The following is a 21,485-nucleotide window of genomic DNA, read 5'->3' on the forward strand; positions in this document are numbered from 1 at the left end:
TTAAAGATTTTTTTTTTTTTTTGGAGACAAGGTTTCCTTAAGTCGATGATGGACTAGAACTCACACTGTAGCCCAGGCTGACCTTGAACCTCCAGTTGCTTTTGCCTTAGTCTCTTGAGTGCTGGCATTACAGATCTGTGCCACCACACCCACTAAAAGCAATGTCTTCAAATACTGGGATCAGGTGCTGAGTGTTGTATGTACCACTTCAATTTTAGCGACTGGGAGGCCAAGGCAAGGGGACTGTGAGTTTGATGTAAGCCTAGGTTGGATAGAAATTCTCAAAGAAAGATGCACACAATCCCTAAAGCAAAACTGGGAGTAACATTAATTGTGAAGCTATAAAAATTCATTAATTGAATATTCTGACCAGTCTATTCAAAATCTAAGGAAAAATACACTATCATCATAACTCTGCTAAATAGCCAATTCTACTTGTATACTATACTTGGTGAAGTCACTTCTGTCTGTTAGAGAGGAGATAACCCATTAGTATGGTAAAATTGAATAAAACCAAACAGGAAGAATTGCGAGTTTTCAAAAATTCTTCCTGATAATGGCTGTGGATTTTTGAGGCAAAGGCTGGAAGGCTCCTGGGAAAGGGGATATGTCTAAGCCCAGAAATGAGAAAAACACTCAAGGAAAATGCTCGGAGCTTGGAAGGGAAGTGGGAACTGGAGGTAGTGACGGAGGTGGATCTTATTCCCGGTTCAACACCAGGAAATTGCTTGATCGAATGACCATATGGGAGCTGCTCGATGCCAGGTGCTTCGTGTAGTAGCATAGCTTTTGTAACTGTTGCTATTGTTTTTCAGTGTTGGAGACAAAGCCCTGGTCCTCACACAGGCAAGGCCAAGTGTTCTGTTAAGGAGCTACATCTCTGGCTCAGTGTGCTGGCCGTAATCACTATGTCACCTCTTAAGAGAAAATGATGGAGAATGAGTACAACAATTTAAAGCCAAAGGAAATCACAGTACTTGCATCACAGCATGAAGGAATCATTCCAATTTGGCCAAGGGCTAGCAATAGATACTGAGCTTTGGCTCAGGCCAGGCTTTGAACTTACAGATGGGGAGGAAAAGCATCTTCATGCTAGGAAGGGCTCTTACAATGGGATGATCTATTTTCTTGTCACCCTATTGGAATTGTGGTCAATGGACCTGTTTGAAAGTGGTGACTAATTAGCAGGGCCTAGACAATTATGCTCTCTTGTGTTTATTTTATTTATTTTATTTTACTTTTTGGTAAACTTGACACAAGGGGAAGCTCTAGGAAGGGGAAGTTCAATTGGGAAAATGCCTCCATCCCATTGGCCTGTAGATAAGTCTGTGGGGATTTTCTTGATTAATGATTGATGTGGGAGGGGAAAGCCCAGGCCATATCCAGCAGTCCTGAGTTGTATAAAAAAGCAGACTGAGCAAACCATGAGACACAAGTCCATACTCAACATAGGACCATGGTCTCTGCTTCACTTCCTATTTCCAAGTTCTTATGTTGGCTTCCGCTCACTGATGGACTGTAATCTGTAAGCCAAATAAACCCTTTCCCCCACAACTTGCTGTTGGTCATGGTATTTCATCACAGTAACAGAAACCTAACTAAGACACCCTTTTTCCCTATCCTGGGACTCATGGGATCTTCAAAATCTGATTTTTTTTTCTTGGCAAATGAAAAGATCCTAAAGTGGTGGCTACAAATTTTGAAGAAAGGGTTTGCAATGGTAATTTCCTGTTCTTTTTGTGAGGGTGTCTAACACTGACAACACAGTCCTTTAGCACAAAGCTAGATAAAATTGAGTTATTGGGGGCAGAAAACCTGGGTTAGAAAACAGTCATTTATTTGAACAGCATTTACTTGAAATGCTAGCATGTATTCCAGTTTAATAGTATTCTCTGACATCTACCTTAAGAGAGCAAGCAAGGGGAGAATGACGGCATGTAGGGAGGAGGACAAATACTATGTTTTCTCTCCTACACAGAATCTAGATTTAAAACATATACATGTCAGGAAACCAGAAGGGGGTTATTTGGAGGAACAAATGTTTGTGTGTGTGTGTGTGTGTGTGTACACAAAAATGTCATAAGGAAACCCACTGTTTTGTATGCTAGCAAAAATGTAATAAGACAATGGAAAAAAGGATCAAGCTAGTCAGCCAATGAGAATCAGTCCCATCACAAGAGCAGGGGCAGCTTCCAACTGAGCTATACTACTCTCAGAAGGTGTCATGGAGCTTTTCTTAGAATTGTCCAAGATCAGGATTTTACTGCTTCTTTTGATAAGTACCATCAGGGTGTCAAAATGATTTTAGTTTCTGAGATGTTTTGGAATAACCTAAAAGTCTGTGAAATGCAGAATAAGATTATAACATATTAGTTATTGAAGCTGAGAACTCTCCCTATCCTTGTGTGATCGATGATTTCCATAATAAAGAGGCAGCAGTACATATTGACAGATTGTATCACAGTATGTATAAAAATAAAGACAAGGCCCATGAAGTTCACAGAGGTGGCAGAAATGGACCCATACTTTAAACTGCTGATGAAAATCTGGGTCTTTTGTAAAGGAAGCCTTGAAGACAAACAAGAAGTGAGATTAGCCAAAGAAAATGGGAAATAAGTTGTAAGGCGCAAAGCTTCAAGTATTTAAAGCATTGGATACTTATTTTTACGCCTTGGTACAGAAATTATGGTATAGTTGCTACCTTATCACTTCCTATAATATTGTCACCATTTTCTAGGAATAGGAAATTTTAAAATAACTTGATTTTTGGACATCACAAACAGTCCAAATTTCTTACCAAGGCATAAAAATAAGTATTCAATGCTTTAAAAATAGACAAAATCAAATACCAGACGCTGTTGGAATGAAGCACATTGCCTTGGAAACCAGGAAGTTAGCAACTGAACAAACACAAAGGAGGAATTCTATTATTAGCAAATGCTTATAACTCAAAAGGGCAGGTGGGAGATTTTATTATATGGTGATTATGCCATCAGCTGCTGAGAAGATTCAGTGAAGTGCTCAGTGCAGTTCCCGGGTGCATATGAAGTACTATGTCTCAGCTGCTAGCATTGCTGTTATTCTTATTAACCTGGTACTTGCTTGCCTTCCTTCCTTCCTCCCTCCCTTCCTCCCTCCCTTCCTCCCTCCCTCCCTCCCTCCCTCCCTCCCTCCCTCCCTCCCTTCCTTCCTTCCTTTCGTTCTTTCTTTCTGGTATTTTTGAGACAGCCTCACTATGTAGCCTTGCCTAGTCTTTAGCTTTCTATGTAGACAAGGCTGGCATCAAACTCACAGAGATCCTCTTGTCTCAGGCTCCCAAGTGCTGGGGTTAAAGGCATCACCATCATGCCTGGCCCTTGCATTTTTCAATTGATTTCTTCCAATACATTAGTATTTATAATTTCGTTTGATTTGGTAACATTTAACCAGAAAGCCCAGTCTATGTATTTCTGATAATCGCTCACAATCTTCAAGGATAGGAGGGTGACGACTGCTTAATAAGCAATCTCCTGGAGTATTTATTTACCTTGAGAGTAGTACTTTTATTTACTAGTGGTCAACTGACTCTAAGAGAAGCAGAAAAATGCCATACTTACGACTTCTTTCTGTTCCAGAAGGATACTGTTTGCTTTTATGAGCTGACAGTGCATAAGGCAAACAAACTAAATTATCCATCATTTTCACCTCCATGTGCTTTAACTATAGTTTAAAAGGATGAGGCTGCAACTCTGAAACTACTTTTCCACATTATGGGCTAGAAAGATGGCTCAGCTTCCACACAAGGCTACTAACAACCACCTGTAACTCCAGTGGCAGGGAGATCTGATGTCTCTGGCCTCCACTGGCACCTGTCCTCTGGTGCACATACCCCCACACAAACATATACATACACACAATTACAAATCAAATAAATCTTAACAATGAAAAGAAAATGTTAGTGGCCTCCATTTGGGAGTCTAGTGTTACCAAACTTGTAGTTGGTCTTATGTTACCAGGCATGGCCAAAAATGAAGCAATGATTGAGTTGAATAGAAAACAAGAGCTTTAGTGGTCATGGGGGAAAAAACTCCAACATTAAGTGCCTTGACCAGATACAAAGATACACATTCTCATAGTTCCAAACCCTACCAGCTGCATATGTTGGGATATGGCTAAAAACGTTAAGAGGAACTTCAGCTTACTTATTTCTGAGACGCCGTATGCCTTTTTTCATACAACCTTCCACAATATCAGTAACAGCATTATTTTTTTTTAAAATAATGAAAGCAGTAATCTGGTAAATATAAGGCAATGATAATAGCTGAGGTTTTCAATGCACAGTAGCTACAGAATATGAATGTTTTAACTCGTATCAAAAAGCCTCTATATTGGGGCTGAAGAGATGGCTTAGCTTTTCTGGAGGACCCGAGTTTAGGTCCTAGCATTCATGTTGGATGGCTCCCCACTGCCTGTAACTCTAGCTCCAGGGTATCTAATACCTCTGGCCTCTGCAGGCATCTGCATTCACACGCACACACACACACACACACACACACACACACACACACACACACACACACACACACACACACACACACACACACACTTAAATCAATAAAATAAATTCTTTAGAGAAAATACCTCTGAATTGTTATGAAACATGTTTGTGACGCCCATGTCAGTTTACTCTGTATTATAAAGTCATTTTTCTGCTATGATGGTGGGAATTTAAAATTAGGATAAGAAATGACTTAAAGTACCTGAGTGAAATTTCCATTTGAATGCTATATATTAAGAAAAAAGTTTTACAAGTAAAAGCCTTTTCCTAACTATAAGAAAGGCCCAGGAAGTCTGCTTCTCGTTGAATTGAGCTCATGGTGACTCAAACTTACCCAGACCCCACTGTGCTTTACAAGACAACTGGGTCCCTGATGCCAATACAGCCCTTTGCTAAGGTGGAGTGGGTACCTTGGTGAGCAAAGACAGACAGTAACTTCAAAACACCTTTTGGGATCTTTTAATCTGAATGGAAAATAAAAGTCATAATCCATTACCTTGTATTTTCCTTTAATAATGCCTTCGAACAATCTCTCCTTGGTTCCGTAGAAAGGCAAACAACCGCTGAGCAGGATGAACAGGATCACACCACAGCCCCAGACATCCACAGGCTTTCCGTAAGGCTCTCTCTTGACTACTTCTGGGGCCATAAAGTGAGGAGTTCCAACGCGTCCTATATGTAAAACAACAACATTCTAGAAAACTGGTTTTATGAAATGAGTTTTTTTTTTTTTACTTGAAATCTAAAATTAAAAAAGCAACATTGGCCGGGTGGTAGTAGTGCACACCTTAATATCAGCAATTGGCAGGCAGAGGCTGGTTGGATCTCTGTGATTGTGAGGCCAGCCTGGTCTACAAAGTGAGTTCCAGGACAGCCAGGGTTACACAGAGAAACAAAAATAAAAAGCAATTATCAGTCTGAATGAAAAATTTACCAATATCAATGTTCTTACACTACTTCTTTTCCCCTTTTAAAAGGAATTAATGGAAGGAAAAAATAGTTTATCTGACCACTTTTTGAAAACACTGGGTCTAGTTATTTCTTCCTTCAAGATGTTTAAATGTACTAATTTAGAGCCGGGACAGGGGCAGGGGCAGGGGCAGGGGCAGGGGAGAGGGCATAAGTGAGCACCAATTTGATGGCAAAACACTTACTTTTAACTGCCAAGTTCCTATCAGGTTATTGTAGCCAATTCTCAATGATTACTGGAATGGGATTTAGCTCACTCCTAATGTTAACATTTGAAGAGAATGAGAGCAAACAGATGGCGTACACTAAAGCAAAATCAGGAACTCCCTCCCAAGCAATGCTCTTTTTTTTCTTTTTGGTATTTTTGAGACAGGGTTTCTCTGTATAGCCCTAGCTGTCCTGGAACTCACTCTGTAGACGAGGCTAGCCTCGAACTCACAGAGATCTGCCTGCCTCTGCCTGAATGCTGGGATTAAAGGTGTGCAGGCCTGGCTCATAGGAGTTGAGTGCCAAAGTACCATCTGGCTCTGACTTTCATCTTTAAAGAATTTTCCCTTTTTCCTCCCTTTGCACATTGTAACCATCTTTAACTGAGTACCCTCAAGATAGTCTTTTCCTCTATGGAGGAATAAAAGGCTTAAGCTCTAGGGAAAGGACTTTGGGGTGGGCCACTGCCTACCAGACTTGGCAGCTCTTACATTTTGCAGGCCCAGCCCTGCCTTCCTTCCTCTGTTTGTCCGACTGTCTCTTCTTATGCTGAATCCAAGATCATCTTTACTTTGAAGATCGCAAAAATACTTTATCTCACTGTGGTCCAGAGTTTAAAAAGAACCTAAGAAATCTTTCAGTCCATCTACAGAGAATATGTTGCAAAGGCCTGTTGGTGGTTATCAAACTCAGCCGGGGGTGGAGAGGCCTAACCATTTCTGCTGCAGATCAGTCTGCTTTTCCTCCCACTCCTCATAATGCAAGAGTCAGCTCAGGGTTCCAACAGGGAAAACACCTTCAGTTAAAATGTACAACGAAAACTCAGTACCGACTACGAGGACCTGATGAAAGGCATACTTTTTATTTCTGCATTGTCTGATATTGCTTCCTCAAGCAGCATAAAGGAGCTGCAGTGTTGGAAGCTGAACCTCTCAGTTCACTGGCAGCTTCGACAAGGCAGAGTCCCAGGATAATAAACACTGTTCTGATGGACACAGCAGGGGCTGGCAGAATTAGGGAAAAGGAGGGTCAAGGGTTCAGGGTACTATTTGAAATACTGCTCCCAGGACAGTTGGGTACCTGCTGAAAAGTTCACATGGAACTTTGATGATCAACTCCTATGACTTCCTACTCAGGTCAAGTGACTCATTGTGTGTGTTTGTGTGTGTGTGTCTCCTTGTGGGGAATAATCCAAACCACCCAGTCCAGAAACAGCCATCCCAAAGAGGCTCTCTCCATCCATCTGTACTGAAGACTGATCAACTATGGAGAAGTTAGCACTCTTTCTTTGAGAGGATGTATGCTCTGAGGTCAAGAATTTGCTCAGAATGACAGAGATACACTGGTGGCTTTCAAATTTCAACTACATCAGTAATGTGAAACTCTTCACTAAACTCTTTGCTTTTGCTACTAATTTTCACTTTTCTTTTTCTTTTTTTTTTGCGACCACTTAACTTTTATGACTTTGATCACAAAATTCTAAGAACAGGAAACCAATTACCAAACCAAACATGCAACTGCTTATGAGATACCTCAGATATTTACATAAATATCTACATGCTAATTTTAATGCAATGATAAAACCCTCCCTCAAACTTCAGGGAGAGAGTTGTTCTGAGTGGTTATGCATTTTAATACTTTAGGATTTGAATCTCCATACACTCAGCCTATTTTACCTTTTGAAAGGCATTTTACAATTTCCTACTTTTTGCATAGGATGTTACACTTTAGCCAGCCTTTTCGTGGTGACTTGCAGCTGTCATTCTGGCTATCAACAAAGAAGCTCCACTACAGTAACCTCATAGGTATGTAAGGATGGATCTCTGTGTTAAGCTGTCCCCGCCTTGCTGTCACCTTTACTATATATATATTTTTTGTCTTCAGGCTTTCATTTTCTTTCCTCTTGCCATGCTTTCTTCCATTTTGGAAACTCTTAATTTGTTGCTTATCATCTGCCAGTCTTTGATGTAAACATTTCCAAAGCGCTTGTTAGGTCCTCACACCATAGTAGGTTTGGCAGATATGTAGAGGGATGAGCTATGGCTCTCCTACCCCTAACAAATCTCTTGTCTTTGCTGTTACTTCATGTCCTTGATCAAATTTTCTAAGGAAGTAGGTAACCTAGATAGTTCTGGTTACATGAAAGAGGGATGACAATTATAATGTACTTGCTTTAAAAAGGCAATAATTGCTAGCTTAGTCTTCAAGCAAAAGACTAAACCTGACAGATAAAATGAAAAAAGTCATTCTAAGCAGATGGAATAGCAGGTACAAATTATAAGGGGGCACAAATCATACAGTTTTATGAAAACCAGGCAGAAGTCCTCCTTCTGTGTGTGCATTTACTTCTCAACAGAGAGGACTATGAATGGATTTTAAAGGTAAATGATTTTACTACATTGTAATTATTTTCTAGGTTGTATTCAGGGTAAGTGGATTCTCTAATCAGTCAAGTGTTAGATGGGGGAAGTATAAATGGAGTTAAGTGGTTTTAGCATATAGAACATGTAAAGGAGATAATCCTTTCTATTTGGAAACCCAGGTAATCCAAGATCCCAATCTACAGGGGAAAAAAAAGCTTTCTGTTCCAAAGTTGATAAACATTAGCAAAATTTCGAAAGTACTTTGAACAATAGGGAAGCTCTTTTTTTCTAAGGGAAATCATGTATCCCTTTATTCATATTGTGTTTTTAAAGACACTGCAATATTTAAAATAGTTACTTCAAGAATATATAGAAAGGTTCATTAAGAAGTGACAACATTTTGACTATTAGGAAGTATTTTAGGACTGGAGATGTAGCTCAGCGGAGTGCCTGCCTAGAATGTACAAGCCCTGAGTTCCATCCTCAGCACCATATTAAAATTTGGTGTGATGATGTACATCTGTAATCCTAGATCTCAGGAGGTGGAGTCAGGAGGATCAGAAGTTTATGGTCTTCTTCGATTCTTTATCAAATTGGAGGCCAGCCTGGGCCACATGAAATCCTGCCTCAAAACAAAGTTTAAAAAGGATTTTAATTCTAGAGCATCGAGAATAGCAATTTTTGAATAATAGACATGCTGTGAGTTCAAAACTAGTTGAAAAATAAAAAATTAGGGGGAGGGTTCATGGATTTTAGGAAAATGGCTGAACATGGAGGCAAACTTAATTGAATCTACTTCCTCCTTTCAATCAAGATTTGTGAAATGAAATAGAGTTCAAGCTACAGAGAATATGAACAGAACACAGATCTGGAGTAACTAACTGACAGAAAGTCATTTACTACAGAACATATAAGAGGAATTTGGCTCAATTTCTCACATTCTCATGTTACTGGAAATGTTTAGCTGGAAAAGTACGTAAGATCAGAAGAACGTTACACAATTTAATTTCAAAGAGAATGTGGTAGAGAGTGATTTTCAAAATACACTTATAATTTATACTCATTTTTTTCAGAAGACAGTCCATGTCGTTACTGCTAGGTGCTCTAGTCATAACCAAATTGAATGAAATGTCTTGTGTAACACAGCTATTTCGATAGTTATGGTTTGGAAAGCATTTAAATTTAACATCAGCATTTGTTTTCTTTTATAAGATAGTGTCATGTTATATTGTCTAGGCTGGTCTCAAACTCAAAACAATCTTCTTGCCTCAGCCTCTGTAGTGCTGGGATTCCATGTGTACCTCACCACACCTGTATAACTTGAAGACTCCGTGATAAAGGGTTGTTGTTATTCTTCCTGAAGCTGTTAGTACTTGGAGGTGAAAAAGAGAAAGCACTGGCTACGCTGGCAGTGTGGAATGGAGAACTATACACTTTGTAAAACTAAGAAATAGAGGTAAACTCTGGACAACACTGTGGGCTGGAGTCTGCGGAAAAGAATAAATAAAGACCCCATAATACTGAAATCTTAATTAGAATCTACTTCTACACACCAGTGAAAAAGTTACTATTTTTACTTTCATATTTTTCTATTATGGCATAGGAATATTTAAAAAATTTAAATTTAAATTGGAAACAAGCTTCTTTTACATGTCAATCCCAGTTCCCTCTCCCTCCCCTGTCCCCCATCGACCCCTATTCCATTCCCTTTCTGCTCCCCAGGGAGGCTTTCCTTGGGGGATGTTCAAAGTCAGTCATATCATTTGGAGCAGGGTCTATACTCTCCCCAGTGTGTCCATACTGAGAGAGTATCCCTTTATGGGGAGAGGGCTCCCAAAGTCCATTTGTGTCCTAGGGATAAATACCGATCCACTACCAGTGGCCCCATAGATTGTCCAGACATCCAAACTGACCTCCTTGTTCAGGGGATCTGGAAAAGTCCTATGCTGGTTTCCTAGCTATCAGTCTGGGGACCACGAGCAACTCCATGTTGAGGTCAGCTGTTTCTGTGGGTTTCTCCAATGGCATAGGAATTTTAAAACCATGTTTTGCTTTGGTTAATAAGACAATCAGCCTGTATGTTTATCTATTTGCTCTTTAGAAACACACAGGCTGGAGACTTCAGCAGGATTCTTTGACATACAGAAAAAGGAAAATGGCAGGAAATTTAAACTTAGACACACTGTAACCCTACAAGGTAAACCCCTACATACTAGAAGCGACTTTATGTGTCTAGTTCAACTTCCAAAGCTTCTATGCTCCAAACATTAACCTCTTTGTGTGCTGTTCTTATATTGTGCTTCCTTGGACCTTCTCTGTGAAGTGCTAGGGACACAATGGAGGAACCTACACAGCACTTTCTGCAGTGCTGGAGATGGAACCCAGTGCCTCATACATGCTAAACGAGTGCTCAGCCACCAAACTACAACTATAAGCCCAGAGTCTTTTTTTTTCTTCTTGGTTTTTTGAGACAGTGTTGCACTGTGTAGCCCTGGCTATCCTGGAACTCACTCTGTAGACAGGGCTGGCCTCAAACTCACAGAGATCCTCCTGCCTCTGCCTCCCACGTGCTGGGATTAAAGGTGTGTACCACTAACACTTGGCCAGAGCCTACTTAGGGGACTAAAATTCTAGTTATGACAGCAGAGTTACTAAACTGTAAACTATTGGACAGTGCTGGGTAGAATGGGGTGTGAAACATTCAGGCTGGATTAGTATCTATTTTAAAATTTTACACCAACTTTAAAGTTATCAAGTTTTGAAGGGGGCAAACAAATATGTTACAATGGCCTTACCTCCAGCGACAAGTCCAGATTCTCCTAACTGAATAGCTACCCCGAAGCCCCCAAGTTTAACAGGTGCCGAGTTTTCTTTTGAGGCGAGGAGAACACAGTGGGGCTGAAAAGAAAAACAGACAATCAAACCCAAAGATAAGAATTAACGGAAAATAATTCAATTTACACAAAACTAAATAATACAATATAATAGTACCTAAAAAATGTTGGAATTGGTTGGCAAGATGGCACAGAGAGTAAAGGTACTTGCCCAAGTCTGACAACTTGGGACCCACAAGGTAGAGAGAACCAACTCCTACAAATTGTCTTCTGCCCCCCTCCCCCAATAAAACTACATGTGTTAAAAAAATACATCAACCTATTATTAAAAAACAAGCTTCTGAGGCTGGGTAACAGTGCTGCACTCAGGCATGTAGATCTCTGAGTTTGAGGTCAATCTGGTCTACAGAGCAAGTTACAGGACAGGCTCCAAAGCTACAGAGAAACCCTGTCTCAAATAAACAAATAAAGCTTCTGCTGCATTCGTTGTCCTCTTCTCACTTCTGAATACTTTCTCTAAAGACTTAAGAATTATTTCCAATTTTCTTTTTTTGTGCAATAGTCTCTTCATTTGATTGACAGTTTATACTTGTTTCAGCAAAAATATATGCTATACTTCCTCCTGCTACAATGCGATTTTACTTATAGTTACTATAGTTTGACCCTTAAGCCAATAGCTTTTTCTTTGTTCACTCTCCCCATCCCTTCTTTTCTTTATTTTTTTCTACCCCTGAGTAAAAGGAATTGAATGGTTATTTTGTTGTTGGTTTTTGAGACAGGGTTTCTCTGTGTTGCCCTGGCTATCTTAGAATTCACAAGAACTTATCAAACAGGGCTTATGTTCTAAAGGTAGAGCTGAGAGGATTGCTGATGGATACATGTGTGAGACAAAGAGATGGGTCAAGCTTGACAAACAGGTTCATGCAATTAGCGTTGGAGTGAAAATAAAGATACTGTTTACTGAAATGGGGAATCCTAGGGGAAGAGTTTGAAAGATGGACTATTGACTGCTAGGACTTAAAAAATGGGGTAGGGTAGGGGCTGAGATTAGAGATGTGAATTTGGGGACCCACAGCATGCTAACAGCCGAGATAATGAATCAATTTCTAAGGGAGTGACTACTATTGGAGAAGAGGGTGGAGAGTTGGGTCTTAATGGGTAAATGGAAGACAGAAAGATGAGAAAAATCTGGCAAACGAAAACAGAATGGTCAGGCAGTGAAACAAGATGAGCAAGAGAGTTTGCATTTTAGAAGCCAAGTGAAGAAACTTTTTTCAAGAAGAAATGCTTAGTAGTGATCAATGTTATTAAGGCCATTTTAAATTGAGAACTGAGAACAGATGATTAGATTTGGCAGTTTGGAAGTCACTGGTACCCATGATGAAAGTGGTATCAGTGGCACAGTGGAGATAAAAATGTTCATTGGACTAGGTTCGGCAGGGAATGGGAAGAGATGATGTGGAGACAGTATAGATAGGTTCCAAAGTTTTCTGTGCTAGGCATGGAGATAGGGGATGCAGTTAGAGGAACATATGGAACTGAATAAGTCCTGCCCCCTTCAAACTTTTAACATTTACAGCTGGGGGAAAATATACTTCCATATACCCACCCCATCTAGTACAAATAATTATTGACATTCTGTCATTCGCTAAAGCTTTTTATTACACGTGTGTGTGCCATTTCAGAGGACAACTTTAACAAGTCAGTACTTTCCCTTCCCTATGCAGATTCTGGGGATCATACTCAAGTCACCAGGCTTGGTGGCAAGCATCTTTACTAGTTGAGTATTCTGTTGGCCCCTATTCTGCCATTTTTGTGTTATCTATCCTCAGTAGTTACTCTTTTTGCTCAAATACTCAAAAACCAATTGTATAATTTCATCTGCTTACCAAGTTTAGTGCTTCTAACAGAGGACTTAAAATAATTACATTTTTAAATATAAATAACTTATGTAAAACATTTTCTATAAATCATTACCACATCAAAAAGGCAATGATTGTAGTTTCCTTTCTTTTAAAAAAGATTTTATTTTTGTGTGTGTGTGTGTGTGTGTGTGTGTGTGTGTGTGTGTGTGTGTGTGTGTGTGTGTGTGTGTTTGAGTGCAGTGCCTGCAGAGGCTGAAGAGGGTATCTGACTCCCTGGAGCTGTAGTTACAGGAAGTTGTGAGCCATTTGACATGGGTGATGGTCCTCTGGAAGAGCAGGAAGTTCTCTTAATTGCTGAGCCATTTCTCTAGTCCCTATAATACTTGTACTACATTCAATTTTTTGATTATAAAAACAATGCTTTATAGTTGTGCTTTAGTTTAAAATAAGAACCAAAACCTAGTCTTTGGGAGGGGAAGACAGAAAGATCAGAAGAGTTCAAGGGCAGTTTCAACTGCATATTAACAGTGACTCTGAGGTCACCCTGGGCTTCAGAAGATTCTATCTCAAAACAAACACCCAAATTAAATGGGATCCATGGCCTATATATTGCTGTATTACAGAACTGATTTCCCCCTTCTAGTATATTCTTTTCCCTCCTTAATTTTCATAGTAGTAATTTAAGATATTCAGTAAATTCCTCCATAAAAATCCCCTATAGTCTAGATTTAGCTAGTGGTACGCACAAGGTTTGTAATTTACTATGTTTTGTACTTTGCTGCATTTCATGGAGATTCATTGTTAGGCCCAGACTCTTATTTTATTTAAATAACATTTTAAAATTTATTTTACATTCTGATCACAGTTTCCCCTCTCTCTTCTCCTTTTGACCCCCTTTCCACCTCCCCTCTCTCCTTCAGAAAGGGGCAGGCCTCCCATGGGCTTGAGCAGAGCATGGCATGTCTAGTTGAGGCAGGACTGAGCTCCTCCCCTAATCTTAATTAGAGTCAGGTTCAATTTCAGTTTTATGTACTGGTACTTCATGTGGTTTAATTGTTATATCTCATCAGTAAGAACTGGTTGCTCTGCTTTAGTTACAGGATTCAACTGTAGGTTCAGGTGCTATTTGTTTGACCCATCATGAGATTTATTATCAACTGTTCACTTAATGATGTTAGCAGCCTCATTTCATAGATTCATACTTTGGGATCCTAAAATCTTAGTATCTGTAAAAATCCTGAAGGAAAATTTACATAGCATGAAATGCACATGTCATAATGTACTACTAGAGAGTTTTGATGACGTGCATCTGTGCAAACCAGAGTCCTACAAGGACTATACCACCACCCCCAGAAACCTCCTTATCCACTTCCCATCCAGTGTCTGCTGCCATCCCACACTCTTCGGTGAACTTTCCAGCAAGGGCTTGCTCTGCCAGTGTTTGGACTTCATATATATGAAAGCATATGCCCTGTTTCATGCAAGGTTTCTTTTAGCACATTTCCAAGATCTAGCCATTTTCTTGTGATCAGGAAGTCATTTCTTTGTATTACTGATTCCATAGTATTAATCAGCCCATTTTTCTACTCTCCTATGGATGGACATTTTGAGCTGTTTCCTCTCTTTCTCTGTCTCTGTCTCTGTCTCTGTCTCTGTGTGTGCTATATGCACATGCGTGTAAACATGGAGGTCAGAGGAAGCATTAGGTGTCATGCTCTATCATTTTTCACCTTATACCTCTGAGAACAAGTTGCTCACTGAACCTGGAGCTAGACTGGACACCTACAAACCACAGGGATCCTCCTGACTCCACCCACCACCTTTCACTGAAGTTACAGGCCTGTATGGCCATGCCCAGCTTTTATGAATGCTGGTATCTGAACATGGGTCATCATTGTAGAACAAGTGTTCTTAGCCCTGAGCTATCTCTCCATTCCTCTTGTTTTCTTGATATTTATTATGAATAAAGGCACTATGAACCATTTCCAGAATATAGAGTTGATATCTAGGCAACTTTCAAAGGTGACTCACAAGCATTTTATATTATGAATTTATAGACTACTACATTTGATATGTTTCAGTCAGCTGAATAATGGTGGAATCGGAAAAATCACCACCTGCAGTTTTCATGAACATAATTGATCCAGGTAAGAATCTTCACAAGGATGCTAACTAGTTGGGCAAAGTTTGAAGAGTGATAGCATATTTATATATTCTCAAAGTACCTCCCTACAACATACCTGCTAGTTACAAATGGGGAATAGTCAACATTTCAAGGGAGAAGCCTGGAAGACCAGTACTGGTACAGAGAACATTGCTAATAATGGGATTGGGCAATAATGCATGGTCTCTGATACGATGCACTCAGAAGCCAGTGACACTGTCATGGTATCCTTGGCAAAGAGTACAATTAGATCTAATCATAGAGAAAAGCCCAAGAGACATTTTAGAAAGTAGCAGGCTTATGTTCTTCAAAAATTAGCTTTGCATTCAAGGGTTTCAGTGAAACTAAAGAAGTATCACAGATAAATGGGATCTTGTTTTTATTTTTTGCTCTAAAGGATACTATTAGGGCAACTGATGAAATTTGTAACAAGGATTGTCAAATACATAATGGAACTCTTTCAATGTAAATTTCCTGATTTTGATTACTGTACCTATCGCACAATATAGCTTTTTTTTTTGTTAAGTCTGAAATTATGTCCTGAATCCCCATCCTGTTTTTCAAAGGCACCTAAAATAACTTCTCCATGTGGTTATGCTTTCATTTTGTCATGTAATGAAGCTCATTTAGTTTAATTAGATTTGTACAGTTTGGCGTTTTAATTACATAAAACATGCCTGTACTTCCAAATTCAAAACTGTCAGACAGATAATGCTCAGAGAGGTCTCATTTTTGTCTTCTTTTTATTACCCCTTAATATCTCCCTCCTCATTGGTAGGATATAAAAATAAATAAAATGCATACAAAATATATTTCATGTGATGTGCCCTGTATATATAGAGGAGGTTCCTTTCTAACCACTTTTATTTTCTTAGGGAAATGAAAAGCAGCTACCAGGTGAGAGTGGGGGAAGGAAATGGGTTTGCTGGCAGTTTGAGAAGGCTGAAGGTGTGAAACACTATTTTTGAAGGAGGATGAACCAGGGCAGTAGCTTTCCAATTTTAGCACAAGCATCACACAGATTGTTGGGCCTCGTCCCCTGATTTCCTGGCTCTTGGGTCAGGTTTGGAGTGTACATCTGTTACAAGCTTCTGATTTATTAACACTACCAGTCCAGAAGTCATCCTTTGAGAATTCCTGAACTCAGGGCATTAGGATTCACATTAAGGACCCGATGGCTGTCCAGGGGGCCACTTAAGGTTTCTGATAGCCAATCTGAAGTCAGACCATTGTGTAGAATTGTATACTTATACCTAGCTGTCCTCATCTTCAGTGGGGAAGTTCAGGTCTGGGGGAGGTGGTGAGCTGAACTTCACTAAAGTTGGGTTTCACATAAAGAGGAGATGGTGACAAACAGAAAGTTCAGAATGAACAGGACAGGCTCATATAAAGATCTAGAAGATACTCCAAGCTGATGGCAACACTGCTAACTGACATTGAGGAGAAAATGTGGCTACAATATGAGAACACTAAAGTTTAACAACACAATTTTGAAATGGGATGGTTTACATGGGGGACAACAGTACAATACAAAAATAGTATTTATATTATATTTTAGGAGATAAGAAGCACTTTATGACTCTTTTAGTCATAAAAAAATCCTGCCAGGATTTTGAAGAGATACTTGCACATACATGTTTGTTGCAGCAGTATTCAGAATTGCCAGTAAGTCAAGATAACCTACATGCTCACTGAAAGATAAATGAATAAAAAATGAAACATAGCTAAACAATGGAATATATAGACTTCCTTCCAAGTATGAAGGAAAGTATGTTACATGCTACAGCATAGATGAACCTCAAGGATAGTAGGCTACATGAAATAGGTAAGTCACCAAAGGTTTATTTTACTCAATGTCACAGAATCAAGGTTGCTAATGTTGAGATTAGAGGGAGAGAACATTAGTATATAGTGGTTTAGAGTTTTCATTTTGCAACATGAAAATGTTATAGTGATGTGTTGTATGATGATATAAGTACACTTGGCACCAGAAAATGATACACTCAAAACTGGTTACATGGTAAATTCAGTGGTATGTGTTGCTTACCACAGTAAGAAAAAAAAAAAAAAGACTGCCAGACAGACAGTAAGCCTCTTCTTTCTCAGAGATTCTCAGGGGGAAGTAAGAATTATAAAATATTTTTGTTCTAGCAATGTCTAATTATTGTCTTGTGTATTAGATTATTAACAAACTAAAAGCTCTGGAGACTATGATGTTCAGAATAATATACCCAGAAATACTTAGAATGTTAGAAGCCCAATGAGTTAAATAATACTTAAAGTAGAGAATGACGGTTATGTTCTAAACTACGACCAAAAGGGGAAATGACACGCAAGTGCAGGGTAGCAGTTACAGATGAATTGATGGTGGTTAAATAGTGGACTAGGACCCGAATGGAAGCTGCAGAGCCTCGTCAGATTTTCCTTGAAATAGGAGAGACCGCTCCAGTTTACTTGGGTAAGTTTATTGTTGAGATGAGGAGAGACTAGCACTGCAAATCCCACCTACTCCTCAATTTTTAAGGTTGTTACAGAAAATAAATCCAGGGTCTTAAAGGAAGATATGAAAGTATACTAAAATAATGTAGAGACCAAATAAAACTTCAGCAAAACTGGAGTTAAAAAAGCTATCACCAATGTTAGTAGAATTCAGGGCAGAAAGATCATTTCATGGCTGTAGCAACTTGTAAAATGAATTGAGAAGAAACAAAAATCAGGGGTTGTATTCTAAAATCCATATAGCAGATCACTCATCATTTCTTAGAAAAGGGGAGTCTGCTCATTTCTGCTTGTATTTTAGAGGACGACTGAAGCACTCCCTAGTTTAATCTAGAAGGGACACATACAGAATATGTAATTTCCTAAAGTTCAGCTTGAAGCTGTTGCTCAGAGTGGGGTCTTTTCATAGCTTCACAAGGAGCCCAAGGGCTGTCACACTGAAAAAAGAAAGAAAAGAGGAAAAACAAATGTACCACATGTGAATATAAAGAAGAGACCTCTAGCCAATTGCACCATCACCGGATGGGAGAGCCCAGCTGTCACAACCTGGTCTAGGGAGCGTTGGGTTTAGTCCCTTTACTTCAAGAAAGCCTCCACTGTAAGTATTCTCTGATATTTTAAAACTACATACACAAGCCTCTGTTTTAGTTAAGACTTGATTATGTGAACATTCAAAGCGAAGCTCAATGTATGCTGACAATGTTATTTTGATACTAGCAAATCTTTACTTTTTAGAGTCACTGAGTAAACTGCTTGGACAATACCTCTGCTTGGTTTTCAAACGAGGGTCTGTCTTTAGGATCACATCATTTATATGGCATTGTATAGTGTCATGATTTGCAGTGGTACTTAAAGCAACTATAAGTTATTTTCAGACATTGTAAACTTAACTGTAATGTACTACAAGCTATGCATCTAATCTCTTGACTTCACTAAACTATATTGTCTCCCTATCTTAAATATCTTTTATTATTTTATTACTATCTTAGGGAACTTACCAGACTAATTAAAATTTACGTTTTGTGTTTGGGAAATAACAGGAATACTCAAGAAAAGAAAAAGAAACCACTATATACTTTTAAAAAAGAATTTATTCAAACAACTAAAATTAAAAGTGGACCTAAATATACTACTAATATTATTTCCCAAGTAACATGCTTTCAATTGTTGTTCTGTATGCAGCAATTACTGCAACTTTTGAAGCATGGCCTGAATGGATTCATTCATATTATCAGTAAATTATCAAATAGGTATGTATTTCAACACATGATATTGATAGAAATAACACCCAAGTTGTATTTTAAAAGCTATTTTCGTTTTTTAAACATTTGTTTTGTTTTTTAGAGATAGGGTTTCTCAGTAGCTATGGAGCCAGTCCTGGAACTCCCTCTGTACACCAGGCTGGTCTCGAACTTAGAGATCTACCTGACTCTGCCTCCCAAGTGCTGGGATTAAAAGCATGTGCCACCACTGCCTGGCAAAAGCTATTTTCTTGGTTGCAGCCACTGAAGAAAAACTGGGAAAGTAGGAAGGGGACAGTGTGTGTGTGTGTGTGTGTGTGTGTGTGTGTGTGTGTGTGTGTGTGTGTGTGTGTGTGTGTGTGTAAAAGTGCTCACACAGGGTTTGCAAACATAAGAACAGGATTTGTTGCCGGGCGTTGGTGCGCACGCCTTTAATCCCAGCACTCGGGAGGCAGAGGCAGGTGGATCTCTGTGAGTTCGAGAACAGCCTGGTCTACAAGAGCTAGTTCCAGGACAGCCTCCAAGGCCACAAAGAAACCCTGTCTTGAAAAAAAAAAAAAAGAACAGGATTTGTTGAGTAATAAACACTACCTGCTATTCTCAAATGAAGTGTGACTACTGTATGAGTTACAAGTCAGGTCCACTATGTGAACAGAGCATATTCATTTTTTCTTGTCTTTTCTGGCAAATTCTTGACTCATCAAACAAGTAGCTTTGGAATATGAATAAACATCCCTAATTCTTAATTAATTCTAACTAATTCTTAATTCTAATTAGTGAAGCCAGGCATGGTGTCACACCTTTAATCCCAGTACTTAGGAGGCAGAGGTAGGTGGATTTTTGAGTTAGAGGCCAGCCTGTACAGTTAGTTCCAGGACAGCCAGGGCTACAGAGAAAACCAATGTCTTGAAAACCAAAAAAATAAAATGATAATAATAATGAGTGAACGACACCAACACATCGGCTGACGTATAGCTAACTTATTTACTTTCTTACTTTTGCAGTATTGGAGATTGAACTACAAGGGCTTTGTGCTTGATCTACCATTTAGATATTCTTCTTGCCTCCTTTCAACTGCACTGCTTTGAGCTTGTGATTCTCCTAACTCCGACTCTAAAGGAGCTGTGATTACAGACATCCATGAGCCATCAAGCCCAGCTCCCAACTTTAAAGGTAACAGGAGTTAGTTACCAAGTTTGAGACAGGATATAATTTGTGAATTGGTTGATAGTCATCAGCTGCTGGGCTATCTACTATCTGGTATGGCATGCCATGATCCTGTGACTGTCGAACACACTGCTTTTGCTTTATTCTCCTTCAACTTGACACTAACTCGGTTCAAAAGATTTATTAGTGGTTCTGTCCAACCATTATTAATTATTGATTCATTATATTTGCATATTACAGGATATGTTCTTTGTGCTAATATCTTCCTAGAAACAACTTGATTATTGCTCTTTGGCCTAGAAATAAGTATGAAAATTCTGATCAATAGTTTGTTTCTTTGAAGTCTAGATTTATTTGCTTACTGTTCTAGACCTAGCAAATGCAAAGATTAATAACTCTTCCAAAGGAGCAAAGCTAGCTGGTACAATCTCACCCTAAGACAACCAAGGTAGATAGTGATAAAGAATCATGTCAAACTACTATTGACTGATAGAATTCAGCATTAATATGGAAATGGTGATCAGCTATGATAGGAGTGAAGTTTACTGAGGAGGTTCAGGGGTTTTCAGAGTCAGAGTGCAGCCTCAACTTGGGTACTGCCACTTAGGAGCTTTAAGGTCATGGGTAAAGAGCCTACTTATGGCTCTTTCTTGACCTAACATACTATTATAAAGTCTATGTAAAAGAATTTATATCATGTGTTCAAACAGTATCTGGATCACAGCAAGTGCTAAATAATGATTAGGTGATCATCATTTGACCATTTAGCTCAGTTCAATTTTGACTCTACACACTGGACACCTCCCAGGAACTTTTAAAAGAAACCAGTGTACAAAGCCCATTCCAGATACAGGTTATCTGGGAAGAAGCCAGACATTGGTATCTTTAAAAAGCCTCAAAGGGATGCTCATCCACAGTTTGGAGTACCACTGAGAATCCCTTCTACAGAGTGCTGCTGCAGCTTTGAATTTCTGGTACAAAGACTGTTAGTACCTTCCAAGCTAGATTGTTTCATTCTACAAAAGCATTTACTCACAAAGAGGCAATATCTGTCTCTGCACTTTCTATCACTGGTACTTGCTTTGCTCCCTGAAGACATAAGAAGGGGAGATCCTATTCTCCATGACCTTGCAAAAACATACTCGTCTATAGGTTAATATGCCTTTTTACTTCAACTTCTCTCTACAATATAATTTGAATTCTACTTCTTCTGCCTGTTTGGTGCATGGTCTTTCTTAAGTACACCACCAAGGATGATAAAAAAATGATATTACAGGGAAGGCTATCAGCCTGGGACAGAATCCAGGTCAACAGTAACAAGTTTTATTTAAAACACTATAGACTTATGAATTAAACCAAAGATGGTGTTAATTTTTGCTGTGGCTGTACTATATTGCTGATACAACGCAGGGAACTGGGTTTCTGTGAATGAAGTGGAAGCTTCCAGTACTTGTACTTTTAACACTTTACATCTACTTTTCCTAAATTCCCTCTTTCATTCAGTAATATTTATTGTGCTAAGCACCTGGACACAGAGGCAAACAAAACAGACTTAGTTCTTAATCCTAACGGGATTTAAAATATATTAGGAAGAAGAACTATTTGGGGATGCCTATTCCAAGTCACTTCAGCTTCCTGA

At 39.1% G+C, this 21,485-nt stretch overlaps 1 protein-coding gene across 8 annotated transcripts in view; it reads right to left on the reverse strand.

The window, feature by feature from the left end:
* Positions 1 to 21,485, reverse strand: part of Cask (calcium/calmodulin dependent serine protein kinase) — a 328,910-nt gene that overhangs the window by 96,887 nt on the left and 210,538 nt on the right. For all 8 annotated transcript variants that reach the window (XM_027433199.2, XM_027433197.2, XM_027433195.2 and 5 more), the window contains exons 6-7: positions 10,872 to 10,974; positions 5,034 to 5,209 (exon numbers count right to left, since the gene is read on the reverse strand). In XM_027433199.2, the coding sequence (XP_027289000.1) occupies positions 5,034 to 5,209; positions 10,872 to 10,974 (279 nt within the window). The remainder of the gene's footprint in view (positions 1 to 5,033; positions 5,210 to 10,871; positions 10,975 to 21,485) is intronic.

Source organism: Cricetulus griseus, chromosome X (assembly GCF_003668045.3).
Source record: "Cricetulus griseus strain 17A/GY chromosome X, alternate assembly CriGri-PICRH-1.0, whole genome shotgun sequence".
Taxonomy (NCBI): Eukaryota; Metazoa; Chordata; class Mammalia; order Rodentia; family Cricetidae; genus Cricetulus; species Cricetulus griseus.